This window comes from Astatotilapia calliptera, chromosome 13 (assembly GCF_900246225.1).
Source record: "Astatotilapia calliptera chromosome 13, fAstCal1.2, whole genome shotgun sequence".
In the NCBI taxonomy this organism is placed as follows: domain Eukaryota; kingdom Metazoa; phylum Chordata; class Actinopteri; order Cichliformes; family Cichlidae; genus Astatotilapia; species Astatotilapia calliptera.
This window is the reverse complement of record NC_039314.1, coordinates 4,857,408-4,873,837: the sequence shown is the minus strand read 5'-3', so window position 1 is coordinate 4,873,837 and position 16,430 is coordinate 4,857,408. Positions and strand designations below refer to the sequence as shown.

The window sequence follows — 16,430 nt, the reverse complement described above, 5'->3', positions numbered from 1 at the left end:
CTACAGAAAACCCAAGACTACTACAGAATATAATGCCAAACATAATGCCGAGGAGGGAGGGAGGGCTGAAGACAGGTTAAAATGACCATGTGTCTACAAATAACAGAGAAGCAGCAAATCAGCAAATTCCGATGTGTTAGGGAATTCCACATTATGGATACTGTTAGCCTGAAAAGGACAAATAACACATTGAGTAAAGGTACAGGTAAAGTTAGGTGTAGGTTAAGGTAGTTATTGTTATGGTAAACTAGAAGTGCATAGTGAGTGAGTGAGTGAGTGAGTGAGTGAGTGAGTATATGGGAGAGAGAGAAACAGGTCCACTGTGAGCAGAGAGACAGTGGAGAAGATTAACCTCTGCTCCTGCAGGCCTCCCAGGGTGAGAAGGCAGCACAGAGTCACACAGTGGCACTACACACTCAGGTCTATAAACAAACACAATCAGTGGGAAAAGTCATTATAGATCACATGTAGACTCAGTAGAAAAAAAATTAATTGTACTACACATGTTTATGACACAGGAGTTGTACTGGAAACCATGATCAGCATGACAACACACACACGCACGCACACACACCAACCACTCTCTTTAATAAATTCATTCTGGCTTTAAGGAGGATCCCCCCTGCAATTATCCAGTCCTCCCTCTTGCAGCTCAACATGTCTATTGGCTGGAAACTAGCCGGCCTTTCTCTGCTCTTTCAGACCGTTGTTCTGGGAAAAGCCTAAAGGGAAACATTTAGATTGGAGGGCTTTTTGAGTCGCGCTGACAGTTGACTGATGACCCTCCATAAAATGACAAAGCATCGCTGTGTGGTGGCCAGTGCGGCCCACTGCCTCCCCATGGGAAACTAATTGCTTTGAATTGTTAACGGCAACATTATTTTTCTGCCAATCATTGCTTTTGAATGGCCCGAAAATGAGCATGAAACAAGTCTTTTCAGCGAACAAAACAGTTAAATGTCCCCAATGTTGATCAAATTAACTTCAGCACTCTGACAATGGACTATATTTGTGTGGAAATAATAGGGCACCACAAAGCAAGCCTTTATGCCTGGATTTCACAGTTGTAATGTAAAACTGTTCTCCCCTGAACCGGACCAGCCACTCTGAATGGGGCTTGGAAACAGAAACAAACTCCAATACACAAAGGAGGGTTTTTTTTAACTGCAAAGGAAAAAAAACCTGTTGGTTTTATCTCATGCTATCATTTCACATTGGTCATTTAGCAGAAAAGATTTCCACCCTCTAGAGAAGTTCCTGTCATTACATCAGCCTGTCTTTGGAAGGAAAATGCTAATAAGCTGATATCTGTACAATCTAGCAGCTAATGGGAGTTCATTTAACATTATGAAAATGCCCAGTTAAACTACTCTTTAAAAAACTGCTTGTGCGCACACAAACAACTCAACCATAACATAAATGGGAAACAATGAACTTTCCACATCAAGCGTACCCGAGTGTCACTTCATGCAGCTTGGAACACACATGGGCACTTTCAAAGGGCAGGAAAGGGAGCGAGGGTACGTTTCAAGCAGAGCCTTTGCTGTTCTCCCATGGAAGCGGCCCTCACATCAGCCCAGGCTATGGAACTGTGCTTTTTTTCCCCTTTTTTTCTTTCTGATGTGACTCAATAGTGAGGTCTGGCTGGCTAAACGTTGTTCCTTCTCAGCATTGTTCCCCCGAGGCCTTGAAGCACTTTGGAGATAAACACTATTTAGCAGTTAAAAGGGCCACAGAGGAAAAGGCTTATCAGATGTGTTCTCAATGGGCTGTAAGCTGCATTATTAGGCATGAGCTCCAGATAAGGTGCAGGCTGAAGTTTGATGCTCGGCAGCAGAGCTCTGTCCCCGCAGCGCTGCCGTGCGTGCAGGCTCCAGTGTAGACTGCTGTGAGGATCTCAGCTGGTGGTGTGTTCAGCAGCTCCAACCCTCCCCAATCTTATCCCATCCCGCAATGAGAGATTAGAGCCCAGAGAGGAGAGAGAAGAGAGAGGGAGGGGGAACTCTGGCTTTAGATATTCCCCGTTCCTTTTCCTGCTCCGCTTCTGGGGGTAGGAGTCAGAGTTAGGACAATAGCCAAAAAGATGGTTCCCAACCAGCCACTGAATGGGAACACTGTTGGTGGTAGCGCTTCATTCAAAGCCCGGCCCGGGCACATTGTCCTCCCAGATCGACGGAGGAGAATGGAGTTTGCTGGTGGCTGCCAAAAGGTTAGCAGCCTCTGTGAAAGGACCGACCCATTATTCACTGCCCTTTACAGAGCCCAGGCACCCTTTGTGCTCCTCCTCCCTTCCCTCTGCACTGCTAGCTTTTTCTCACTCCGGTGCTCCGGATCTGCGCCCGAAGGCTTCACCCTAAAGTGAGTGAGTGAGGCGCGATGGCCCCCCCACATCAATATCCCACCCCTGTATCGCTAGCAAGGAATACCAGGGGAGCTGGAACATATAGCGACCTCCTCATCACCACCACCACCACCTTGCCTCACACCACTCACCCCTCATCCCCACCCCTGCCGAAAGAAGAACCTTTAAATGATATGGCCCAGAAGTAACAACAAGGTTACCATCCTCCAACACAAGGGGAATTAGAAGGAGGGAGCGTGGAAACTGCCACTCACGCCAGCACAGTTTCTATTCAATCCCTTCAGCCACCCAGCTAAGACTCTCGCTGCTGTTTAGGTGTGTTTACAGGAGGCCCTTTCAAAATAAATCAACTGGGGGGAAATAGCACAATGAAAGTAGAGGAAACACTATCAAACACAACAGAGCAGAAACAGAGGTGCTTTGGAAACGTGATTATGTCGGTAAATCCAGGTGCATTAAGATGTAATAAAAAACTGCAAAAGCTGCTGAAACACTGCCACTTCCCTGTCCATTAAAGGCAGCACATTCTTTCATCAAATCAAAAATGAAGTAAAGGTAAAATATGACCTTGCAGAGAAGAATTTATTAAGTGCCTCGTAATTCAGGCCCATCAGAAAGCCTGTTTGTAATGTATGCCACCGATATATTTATGCATGTAGTTATCCAAAGTGGAGGAGGTGGGGAGGCGTGTCGTGCATTCTTATGCAAGCTGAATGAGAGGTCACCTGCTGCCTGGTGGGTATTAGCCTTTTATTCTGTGTTAGCATGGCCAGGTACGGAGCAGGGCTACCACTGTGCACTCCATCATCCCACAGTGCTGCAAATGCATGTCCCATAAATTACATTAGCGTAGCCTATGAATGGAAATCATGGTCTGTTTGTACAGACGCGGACTTCACTTAGATCAGAGGGTAGAAACCCGTACCATGACCATGAAAACTCCAGCTAGAATAATTAAAACCGTTAAACTAACGTAGCCTCGCTCGTGTTAGAGCCACCACTGTATAAATGACATGGCAATGTGCCTGCTATATAATACGATGTCCAGTATAGAAATAGAAATGAACATCCAGCAAAAGGCCAGGCGGTCACAGACAACTGCAGTAGGAAAAATGACATTAAATTTAACTGAAACCCAGTTAAATGGAAAGTTTGCAGATGTGCCTCTGTCTTATTGCCCAGCAGGTCCTGAGCAATAAGACAGCAGCTAAAAGTACTACATCCTGTTTGGCCAACATAGTCTGTAGTTAAAAGATGGACAGAGTAACCCACTGCTTTGCTAACTTTCATTTTGACACGGTGAGTTAGCATTATCCTGCGATATGGACGGCTGCCATCTTACTTTTTGCAGTGACTACATTTTGACAACAGGGCAGATTGCTAAATTATAACCTAATGCTAACAGCATAGGTTAGCAAAGGGGTAGTTTATATTAGAGCATCACACAGACATAAATACATGCTAATCAGTTCCAAATGAGTAAAATAATCATATAAATTCAGTCACCAAAAAGGACAGTTAAACAAAAAATGTTCCAAAAGTCACCAAGACTGCAAACACAGCTAAAATATTCAGTTCAATGACTCAGATTAGCAGAGGTGATACCACCTGTCACTCAAAGCAGCCGTGCCCCTAATAATACATAACTTTAAGCCTTAATACAGCGTACAGTGTGTACATTGTATTAGTTCTAATCAAGTGAAAAATTAGGCATGTTTATCCACTTTAAAGTTAACACAGCAGTCTATGGAGAATGACTCCTTCTAGATTAGTCTCGTGTGGTCTTTTGAGGAAATGCAGGAAAGGGTATTTTCTCTTGATGTGTGTGTCGGGGGGATATTCAGTTCTGTTCAGTTAGCCAGGACTTTTGTTGTAATGCCAGTGATGATATTACATGTCACAGTATATTTTATATATTTATTTCTCAGGACCAAAGCAGTGTTCACAAATGGTGTACTGACAAATGCTTGCTTCATTTTCTCTGCTGGTAGAAAAACGACAGAGGTAAGTGTAAGATTACACTACCAAAAACTAAAGTAAAATAACAGAAAATGCTGGAAAGTAAGAAAGATTTAGAGTGAGGGACAAAAAAAGAACAGATAAAGGAGACTTGGGAGTTCACAGACCGTATAGTGAGAAGCCCTATTTCCACAGACAGATGTAATCCCACTGGTCTAAGATTGAATCCCACCAAAAACCTTCTCCACACCTCTCTTGCTCAGTCTAAGCCTTGATTACAATATCAATACAGGTTTTTGCCATGCAACAGAGAAATGGGATTTGTGACTATCAGCTGCTACCTCAATGCAGATATGCAATTTCTGTTGTTCAGGAAAAAAAGACTTTATTAGTTAAAAAAAAACATTTCTTAAATCTTTGTAGTCCATCTCAGTTTTACAGATAAAGAGTGTAAACATCGTGTATAATGAAGGAACTTGTTTTGCAGATTATCTAAAAAATGTGTGGATATCATACGTCTTCCTGCTTTACAGAAACATAAATGTTGGGTTATAAATAGAGTAAATCTACCTTGATATCTGCAGAATTTGATCTAAGACTAAAGTAAAAAAGCTGGTGACCAACATCTACTGTACCTGTCTAAAACGTAGGCCAGTGCCTTCTGCCTGGTCCCAGAGTACTCTGATGGGCTTTTCTCCCAGGCCACAAGGTTGGAAGCATCATGGAAAAGGTGGATGTTGACCAGATCAAAGGCACTGATGGAGAAAGGTCACATTGTGAGCGATCACTGATGTTTCTAGCACACATATGCATAAGAATACAGCCACAAACTCTAATCTGCCATCTTTCATTTTGTTCTCTCAGAGAAAAACAAGACAGCGATGAACACCTCCCTGCAGATCCTATCTGGGTGGTTTTTTTGTTAGCATGGGGCTTGGCAGGGCAACTCAGAGGAATTGATCTTATCCCACGGGCTTTATTCTGCAGTGACATCCTGAACAAATGAATACATCTGTAGCTTTGACTGTGTCCGATCTGATCTCCCATTCTTCACCAGCCTCTCTCTCTTTGCCGCTCTTGTCAAACGTCACGCTCCTATTAAATGCTTACCGTTTCAGCTCTTTAGTTCTCATGTCATCCCTCTATTAGATTACAATCCCCATCTTCCACCCCTCAGCCACCTACTCCTCCCCCCATTCCCTAGCTCTGCACGCTGGAAGCAGCGATGGTATTCATCCCGTACAGGTTCAATTGCATGTAATGTTTTTTGTCATCTGTCATACGCAACTGCTCGAGTAACGTGATTACGTCTAATCGAATCCCTGCTTACTTCTGCAGCGCGCTGTCCGGAGAGGATTTGGCTATGTGAGTCGCTCTCTCCGTCTGGGTGCGCTGTCTATGATAACCTCACAGAGACTCCCTGCAGCTCCAGGGTGAAGTCAGACGTGACTGACGTGGCTAGATATTCATCTCTAATCACAGCGATACACTTGTAATGATTCAAGGTTGAACAGTGATGAGGTGGGATGTGTCATTGTGGGGACCTATTAATAAAACTCACCAGTCAGCCATGGCCCATCGAGTTCTGATGAATCCCTTTCTGGACCACTTGCACTGCAGAACAGAGAGACTCAATTTAGCATGACAATTGACAGTGGCGAGGATTTACCACGAGACAAATGAAAGCTATAGAGTCAAATGTTTCACAGTCAAGTGGCAATGTCCATCATCTGGGAGCAGAATTTCTGGTTTGCATTTTTCACCACTGCTCGAAACTCTGCAGTTCAATTTGGACAGACAGACACATTTCATTAAAAAATTCCTGAATTGTGAGCTTTTAAGGCAATTAAACTGCCTAAGTTACTGTATGGAAACGGGCTGTTAATGACTCTATAAATACACATTTAAACATCAGAGTTAATGGATGAACAGTGGCGGAACGTAAGTGTATTGTAGCAAACATTCCACTACATTTCACTAGGAACATCCATCCATCCATCCATCCATCCTCTTCCAATAATCTGGGGCTGGGTCACTGGGGGCAACAGCCTGAGCACCTCCCTTTCCCGAGCCACCCCCTCGAGCTCACCCGAGAACAGCAAGGCGTTCCCAGGCCAGCCGAGAGATATGATCTTTCCTTCTCCTTGTAGACATGCCCAGAACATCTCACCCGAGAGGCATCTTAGTCAGATCTCCGAATCATTTTAACTGGGACCATATACTATACTGTTACCATAGTTATACCTTTTTTTATGTGTTTAAGTTTTCCATCATCAGTTTTCAAATAAAAACAAATTGATGCTTTGTTATAAGTAAAATTCAGAAAACAGGAAAAAAGAGCTTGACAAGCCAAAACATTAAATTAAGCCAATAATAAATGGCCATTGTCTTTCACCTGTGTATACCAGTCAATCCATTTCATACCTGCTTGGCAACCTTTTCCAGATTTGAACAATCATTTTCAGAAAAACATTAGGACTAAAGGTGGAGTCAGTCTGAGATCAGTCTGTGATTGAATGGGGTCAAGTTGGCAATTACAGTGGAGGAAATTATGATTTGATTCAATCCTGAATTTTTGAGTTTGCTCACTTAGAAAGAAATGAACAGTCTCAAAAACACATTGCATAAAAGTTAGAAACTGATTTATAACTTTTATGTTATATTAATGTTATATCACAATTCTGGCTCCCAGAATTCAGCATTTGATGGTTTTTGTTTGAGTCATTTTAATGTAAGTTTGCTCGGCTAACATTATTTCAGAATGTTCAGTATTTTACAAAGTATTTTAATTTATGTAATAAAATATCGATATTTGGTGTTCCCTTATCGACACAATATTGCAACAGAAAATATTGCAACACTATTCTGTCTATATTTTTCCCCCCCCAACCCTAATAAATATGAATAAATGGCTTCAGTCAGAATCCACTGCCTACAAAATTAAAATCAAAGCACTGCATGTTCAATGCAAACAAGATTCAACATGCTTTATTAAAACTAACCAAAAAAACAACCACATGAAGATTCATACTTATATTGTACATCAACATTCTTATGAATATGGAGGACTTGGTCAGTCAACCTGAAACATTCAACGCCATAAAAGAAAGAAAGTGAAATGCTATCAGTCTGTTTTTACACTCAGTTAATGTTGAAACGTCTACATTTAGGAAAGCTCTTTAAGAAGCTGGCAGCGCGAGGTGGGTTTTAACCTAGCTCACCTCAGCCTGAACACTCAGTGATCCTGACAGGCTTTTATTGAGTGAGCTGGTCAAGGAAGTTTTTACAAGAAGCAGAAAAATGGATTTTGACCATCCTAACCAGCTGAAGTTTTTGGTCGAACGGTGAAGAAGACATCGCGGCAGAAAGTAACACGAAGCATACGTTTCTATCTAGATTCATCATTTTAAGTGAGAACGACCAGAGAACGGTGGCGCGAGTAGCTCTATGGAAAAAGATGCTGGGAGACACCAGGTGACAGCTGCAGTGCAGACATCCACTGTGCAGCTGCATCTTTCTCAAACAGCACATGATCAAACAGCACATGATCTTTTTCAAACAGCACATGATTCACCATGAAGCTGGTTATTAAATGAGAGACAAATTGATGTTGCGAGTGTTCTCATTCTGAATAAATAAGCCTCTTTCTCATAACCTCTCTCTTTTTTCCTGCCTCTCTCTCTCTGTGTGTGATACCCCTAATGGGGAGTTAACTGCAGTGATAAATAAACTAATTACGGGCCAGGTCACATAATTACAAATTGACTAATTTTATTTAAAAAGCTCAGATGCAAATTAAAAGCCTAAGAGGTATTTGATTGCGCCTCACATCCTTCAATCTGCATTAGTATAAGATTAACTGTATCAAATTGAATTACATTAGCATACTTGAATTAATCCATAGTGCCTTGGCAGGATGTATGGACCCAATTATAACTTGCTGTCCCCCGAAATTGTGACTTTGAGAGGAGCATATGTAAACAGATATGATATGATCATGCTGTAGCAAAACCGATTGGCCTCGCACTTCAAAATATACCTATATTTTTTAACTTAATGACTATATTAAAAAGATAAACAGAAGCAAACAGAAGCAATAAGGCTTATGTAGTCACACACAAAAATGCACTCTGAATAACACATTAGTTTGTTGCACGTTAAATCCATTAACATGCTGCAAATGTTTATCAATGTAAAGTTGAGGAAAGAAAGTATTAAGAGTATGAGAGGATGAGTAGGGACAAGATGAAGAGCGAGAGGTGGCGGTGGCGGTGGGGGTGGAGGGTGGACTTGCTCAGGACCCGTACGAGCACTGACTGCCGCCAGAGACGTTTAATCTCGATTTAATTTAAAGAGCCATTAACTACAATCGCAGCATTAAAATCCATCACTTTCTTGACACCCGGCCCCAGATTGCCCCATTTCCTCCACATATGACTGATTGACCCCCTGCTCCATCGCTCGCTTATAAACACACTCACGACGCGCACGAGGGCGCGAACATAGACAACTATCAGAGTGCATGCTTTAAAAGCATCACTGCAAAGTTTAAAATAATAATAATAATAAAATCATCATCTCTTTATTTCACACAATACGAGTGATTTTTTTGTAGCAGGAGTCCGAGTGAAGTGATTATCTCACAAAATCAATCAGAGCGCGGAAGAAGAAAACGGTGCTCGGCCTATGGGCTGACATGATGACATCACGCTTTGGCTGCGACAGCTGATATTGGAGCGGAGATGATGACACAGATGCTGTCCGGCCCCCATTTAATCATGTGCTGAGACATCATCATCATCATCACGCCTCCCTGTCTCCTCCACACACACACACAAACACAAAAATGCTTTTCCTAAAAGTTTAAGAGTTTTACTAAGAGTTCTTTTTTCCCCTTTATTAAAGACATGCTTGCAGAACAGGTCGCATGTGAAAATATTAAATATCAGATATGGCTGCTGTAGCCACTGAAGGGGAGGTTGATAGTGGGAGTCGAAGGGCGACCGCAAAAGGTCGCGAGGCTCGCGGTGACATTGGCCGACCTTCCACAGGTCAACGATGGCGTCTCCGCCCGTGACAGTGATGAACGGTGGCTACGACGGTGGGGTGGGGAGAGGTGGGGTGGGGGTCACATCTGTGGATGCTCGGCAGAGTACAGACAAACTGTTTGTGCGAACGCACGAACAGAAAAAAAAATAAACAGTGGGGGTGGAAGAGAAAGTGTGGGATTCACTCAAAACTACGACCATGGAAAAATATGCTGATATAAAATGTCACATGTGACACAGTCAGCACACACACACACACACACACACACACACACACACACACACACACACACACACACACACACACACACACACACACACACACAGTACTACCTAAAACACCCTCCTGCCACTGCTTCCCGGTCAGTCCCCTTTGATTTTTTTGACCTTTCTTATACTTCAGCCCCCCCAGTAAATAATACTATGTCGGGTTATGTTCAGAAAGAAGGCGGGGCAAAGAAGAGTGCAGGACAGAGAGCGGAGGGGGTGACACAAAAGCCTCATGACAGAAATGCACTGTGAGTAATAAGTAATACACACAAACGCTGATTGATTTGAGCCCCTGTAGACAGTCACATTTATCTTTATTCCATCATACGGCGCGGGGTGGGGGGTATCCAATGGCAGAGGGCCGGTTTACATGACAGGACAGTACATGAAGACATTGTGTACGAGTGTGTATGCTTTGATAAAGCTGCACCAGAACTACAGAGGGAGTTGCTCTCTTTCGCCACATGCAGCAGTAAAAACACTGAAATTTAAAAAATGCAGGAAGATACATTTTGTTCTTTTAACTAATTATTGCAAAAAATACAAATCGCAGTGATTTACTGGTCATTAGTATGTCTTCAGAATTTCGCAAACTGGTGATGATTCTTCTCATGAATCATGACACGCTGCTCTTCCCTACATAAGCTGCCTTTATAGGTTAAAAGTATCAGTGTCTGGAACACTTGCACTGTATTTACTTGGTATTGGATTGATACCAAATATTTGTAGGATCGCAAAGCACTGCTATCTATGTCCCAAAAACATGTAAAAAGTGAAAAAAGCTTCAATTTGGCTCTCATTTCGGCATTAGCCCCTCGTTTATGAGCTCCTTGCAGTCTCATGGATCACGCCTGTCACAGAGAACAGCATCTGTGTCACAGGTGTCTTGTCTGGTGATAAATGCCACAGAGCGTTTTACAGGCAATGCCAGTTTAAATGACTTCATCTCCTTAACGTACACATCACATCTATGAATCACGCGTGGCGTTTAAATCATAAGGAGAGAAGCAAGTTAACTTTCAGCGAGGGCAGAACTTGAAAGTAATCGCAGCCCCGTATCGCAGCGTGCTACAGGGGGCACTAAAAGGGTATGAAAAGTCAGCGCTTTAATGGACACGCTCACGGTGCCAAACAACAAATACAAACTCATACGGATATTGATCTACAGCCTGCCGCCTATTTTCATCCTTTCTCTTTTTTCACCCCCTTCTCTTTACTGTTGTGTAAAACAATCAATAGCAAGGGCACATTAAGGTCTGGGTCGTATACTTTATTTATATAAGGCAATGACAAATCCTTATGATGCAATGGTTTTTGGAGGCGTGTATTACCGCACCACACAAATAAATACATGAATCCCACCGGGGGGAGGGGGGCAAGGAGATTGACGGAATAACGGGGGAGGGGGGGACAAGCCGCCAAATCCATCACCGCGACCTTTTGGAAGAAATAGCATCTGCAATTTTGTCCACTTCCTTCTTATTCAGCATTTCAATTAACGTCCCCGCTTCACTCCCCCCAACGCACAAACACAGCTATAATTCAGGGCGGGATTTCCGGAAAGAAACGACGCTTTGCATATGGAGAGGCCGCCACTTAAATGGGAATCGAACAGAAAGTGTGAAAGTGAGTAACTTCAGAACTTTATGATGCCTTTCAGAGCTGAAAGCAGGGCGTGATTTAGGTTAAGTGAGTAATAAGTAAGATTATCGAGGAAAAAAAAGACAATGTTGGGCTGGATATCAACTCCGTGAGGTCTGAGCCACTTTTCTGGCTATTGGCTCTGCTTGGTCTGCTTGTGTAAAAATGCTTGTGCAATTTCAGCTCTATAAAAAGCAATCGAAATTGCATGCCTTAGGTTTTTGAGGACAAGCTAAACTATACGTGGGCTGCAGGCATATCACATCAAGGTGTTAAAATGATATGGCTGCAAAAGCAGCTTAAAACAAACACCCTCTAAAAGGGTATAATCAAAGCCTCTAGCACTGAGCATCAGAGACAGATCAACTATTATATAATTGTATCATTTATTCACACACTTACTACTTATTATTTTTTTTATAATGGCGTAGATCAGATTGAAGAAGTAAGTTGATTAATTAGTGACAAAAAAATTATACAAAATGAAAAATGATATTAAATTTTATATATGTTGTTTTCTGCTTTATGTTTTTGTCATTTTAACTTTTTTCTTTAATGACTGGAAGAAAGGAAGAAAACTAGCCGCAGTGCCTCTCACACAGAACCCTGAATGTAGAGATGGATTCATGGGTGGGATGCCATGAATGGCATTTTGCTTTAAACTAACACAAACACTCCACACTCCCGCCATGATGTCACCAGCTGTGACACATTATTAATGGGGGACGGTAAAGGTAAGCCACAAGCTGAGGAAAGCGCACATCTGTCTCTGCGGCCAACCTGAGCGGCGTGCTGTCACTCGAACACCTTCCCCAGAGGATTCGAGACACCTGCCCCCTGTGTCCTTTTTGATGACTTTTAATGATGCACTCCCACATCTCTCACAAGACCTACTCCACACACACCTATCGTTATCCCCCCCCCCCCAAAAAAAGGACCGAAGCAACTGGTTTTGGACTCCCTGTGTGTGGCGTCCTGTCCGGTCCAAGATCCCCGTGTAATAGGATTCCTCAAAGCTGCAGATGGATGGCAAATCTAGGCGGTTTCATCTACTAAAAGAGGGCATAAATCACGAGCGGAGGAAGCGGGGACGAGGCAGGGGTTATCACCAGTCTGCCTCCCTCGTGAGAGCTTTGCATTAAAGCATTAGTGAAATTAATTCATCTTTCATAAGAGGTTTGAGCAGTATCTGTGATCTATGATAACAACCAATTTCTCACTACGGAGGGGCCGGAGGAGGGAGGCAGGCACGGAGGGGGGGACAGGGGGGAGAAAAAAAAATACTCTGCGACCCTGATAGACTACACAAATCTGCTCTTTTTAAATGGGCTAACATTATCTGGAGTGCTGCTCTCTGGAGCATCATCCCAGATTCATATCCCAGCCGGGAAAGAGGCATAAATCACCAGGCAAAACTTTTCTCATCTGTACACTCCCCCCCCGCCACAGACACACGCACACACCTACCTACACGGCACATACGCATGCATACACACACACTTCTTTTCTCTCTACATCACTCCCATCATCCTTCTCAGCATACGCCGTGCCAGCTCTGTTGTGCCGGTTTTCTTTGCTTGTCCTGTTAAATGCAGAACAATGCTTCGCTGCAATCATTTTAAATGGCTTTGCGCCTCAATCAGTGTAATTGGTTTTAGATCATCTCTGGAACGGGACAGAGAAAAAAACTGAAGTTGTTTAGGTATGTAAGTATGTGTGTGTGTCTAGGGTGGCTAAGGGTAGGCAGATAGGTGGGTGGGTTGAAGGGGGTTGGAGGGAGTGGGGGGGGGGGGGGGGGGTCCTGCAGTGTGTGAAAGAGACGGAAATTGGGGGGAAGTGTGTGAAGGGGGCCGTATCCATCTGTTTTGCATATATTTGCGGAGGCGGCCGTCGGAGCATGGTTGACAGATGAGTGGGGAGTGCGGGGATGACACACGGGCGGTCGTGCTCTTTATTACTATATCAGCACAGATATGCTCGGCGCCCAGCTCCCGTCTGACGGCGCACCGCACATCGAAACCAGAAAACTGAACACAGGCGGCGTGAGCAGGGAACTGCTCCACGGGACACGGGAAACACAACAAGGACTTTTTCTCTTTGAATTCTTTGTGCTGATTTGTCTTTAGATCAGTCAACTGGGTTTCCCTGAAGTAGGGGAGAAATCTGACTGGAAAAACAAAAAGCTATAAAAACTGCAAAGGAAATAAGCAAACTAAATATATGAATATTCAGGTCTGTATTGGATATGCATTAAAAATGCAACAAATTGATGTATATACAGTACATAACAATAAGTGGGATTTCATACATCAAGAAATACACATTTTGAGCACACATAACCTTCCACTGTAAATAAAACATCTGTCAGCCGGCATCTCGGGAGAAGGCTGTCAGCCAATCGTGTGTGTTTATTACAAAACCCACCTCGGGAAAGTAGTCCTGTGGAAACTTCGCCTTCTCCAGTGTGGGTGTGCTTTCTAGTGTCTCTGAGCAGGTTTCCTTCCCGACCACCTTTCTAAATTTCTTGGCTGAAGAGGAAGCGAGGTTGACAGTGATGAAGGGAGAAGAACGGGGAGAAAAACACACACTGTTACAACCACAGAAGGTTCTTTTTTTTAACACTGTGTGAGTGAAGTGTGAGTCTTAATCTTCTAATTAGACTGATTCTTAAAGCTATTTCAGCTTCATCAGACAACTGCCCCACCTGCTGGTCAGAATGAGGAACGCCTGCACTCGGACGAGGAGGACAGACTGAGATGTAAAGTGAGTAAATGCCTGTCTTTGATATTATTGGATCACTGTAGTGGATTAAATGCTGTAGATTTAAAACACTGCAGTCCCTGAATTTTCATTATATTCTGTCATAGGCCGTGTGTACACTTATACTAAAAGATGTTGATGTTAAAAATAGTCAAAGTTTACAATAACAATGTCAGTTTATGTAGAAATTCAATCTTTACACTGCTCTGAATACTCTGTTTCACAGGGTTTTTTAAAACTCTTGGCTCTGTATGGGGTCATAGAAGGTTTCGTGGTCACCACAGGCACACAACAGCTGTTTAAAATCTTTAGTTTGCGACTTAAAGTCAGCTAAAGTGACTTCTTTCAGGCAGATGATGATGACCCCTCTCCTAAGCCCAGTTAAGGCCTTACTATGACGCAAGGCAACTTTAGGAGAGTGAAAGTATAAAAACGTAGCACTGGATATGGGAATAACAGGCTCCTCTTCACCCTCCTCCACTTCTACACCACCCAGGGTTAGGGGGATTTTAATCTGTTTGGAATTCCTTAATGGAAAATATTTTAATAGAAAAAATATAATGCCTAAATGTATGACACTTCACTTGAAATCTTCTGCTAAGTTTCAGAAAATTTGTCTGAAAGTTTGCATGTGGCTAAAACAGTCCCAGCCCAACTGGACAGGCCACCAGCTCAGAGATCAGAAGATTTTATTATTTGCATTTCGTGCTCAAACTAAAATTGCAAACTGACTCTTAAAAACATGGAGACTGCTAAAACAAATTATGCCCGATTAGCTGCTAATGTACTAACATCTGCAGATGCCCGGTGCTGTGATTTTAAATCAAATCTTAATGTGTGTGCACATGGGTACATGAATGCGCCTCTGCTCTCTCTTGTGACCCCTCCCCTTCCTTCGCCCTGTCCTTCACTGGGGTAACTGGTGCTAATGCTGACTTGGGTCTAATAGGAAGCGAGGCGGCTCCACATCTATATCCCCTCTTTAATTAGCGTGGTCACCGGCCCCCTGGGCCCTCTGACACCGCAGGCTGATGAGACGGCCATAGCTGTCCAATAACCTGCTGCACACCATTACTGTAGGCCCGAAATCGTATGAATTAAATCCTAATATTTATAAGCATTACCATTCTGTCCCGCTCCCTTTACATTATCCTCAAAGCCCATCACAGCCTACTGCTTTTGATGGAAGCAGGAATAGCCTGCAAACGGTCGCATGTGATATGCAGGAATGTGATAAAGGGGAATGAAGAGAGGATAGTGGTCATGATGTATGTGTGTCATGTGATGGAGAGAGGTGGGGTGAGGCTCACCTTTGAAATCAAACTGTTGGATGTTTTTCAAAGAGTCGTGGATAAAGTATAAACTTCCAAGAGCCTGCAAGAGAAGAAGACTTTTTTAAAGACATTTATTTATCAACTTTTTGTTTTGTCAGGAGCTAAAAGTCCTTCAAAAGCTTTTCACACCGTCAGTGTTTAAAGGACTGACCTGATGTGAAAATGCCTAATAAACTGCGCTGAAAGCAAAGCCAGCACAGATCTTCCACACTCCACAGCACACTGCACAAACACTACACACACCCCATCCGGCTACACAACAACAGGTGCACCGTGCTCTCGGTACAGTACGCTCGCAGCGCGGCCTCTGTGCACCCTATTCTGGAGTCTTCTAACGTGACGAGTCAACAATTTGAGCTTTCAAAGGACACATTCAGATGGACTTTTCAATGAGCAAAGATCAACTTCAATAGGCTTAAAATCTTAATTTTCCCTGTGAACAATCAGGAAACTTTCCCAGTCGGTGGACGAGCCAATCAAAGTCTGTGGGAAGAAGTGAGAGTGGTGCAGAGGGGGATTTGATGCGGTTCACAGTCCGCTACACTGCTTTTCTGTTGGCCTCTTTACATTTAGGGCAAATCGAGGCAAAGCTCGAGCTCAATCCCCTGTGTCTTTGAGATAGCAGACCTTTGATTTAGGATAATTCCGAGTCTCCTTTTCCTTCAAAACAGAGCCAGAGAGCGGAGCGGAGCTTCAGCTATGAAGACCAGAGCAACCAGATTAAAACGTAAGTGAGTAGAGGGAGAAAACTATTGCAAAAGAGTGAGAAAGATAAGAGCGAATGTACAGGAAATGATAGATGAGTAATGGTGGATGTGACGGAAGGAAGAAGGAGAAGAAATCAGAAGCGAGGGGGGGGGGCTCAATGCATGATCTTTTCCCGTTTTTTCCGCACTCTTTCCAACACGCTGGGAGAGAGTTCGGGCCCGGCCTGGCCTCTGCATTATTTATGAGCGCCCAGCACATCTTGAGATTAAACATTTGCTGATTTGTCAAAAGCACAAACACGAGGTCCTGCCCATCTCCTTGACATATAAGTTCAGCCGACAGAAAACA

At 43.3% G+C, this 16,430-nt stretch overlaps 1 protein-coding gene across 3 annotated transcripts in view; it reads right to left on the bottom strand.

The window, feature by feature from the left end:
- The window catches only part of inpp5a (inositol polyphosphate-5-phosphatase A), a 150,724-nt gene that overhangs the window by 46,682 nt on the left and 87,612 nt on the right, over positions 1–16,430 (bottom strand). For all 3 annotated transcript variants that reach the window (XM_026190031.1, XM_026190029.1, XM_026190030.1), the window contains 4 exons: positions 15,351–15,414; positions 13,705–13,808; positions 5,883–5,935; positions 4,957–5,076 (listed from right to left, as the gene is read on the bottom strand). In XM_026190031.1, the coding sequence (XP_026045816.1) occupies positions 4,957–5,076; positions 5,883–5,935; positions 13,705–13,808; positions 15,351–15,414 (341 nt within the window). The remainder of the gene's footprint in view (positions 1–4,956; positions 5,077–5,882; positions 5,936–13,704; positions 13,809–15,350; positions 15,415–16,430) is intronic.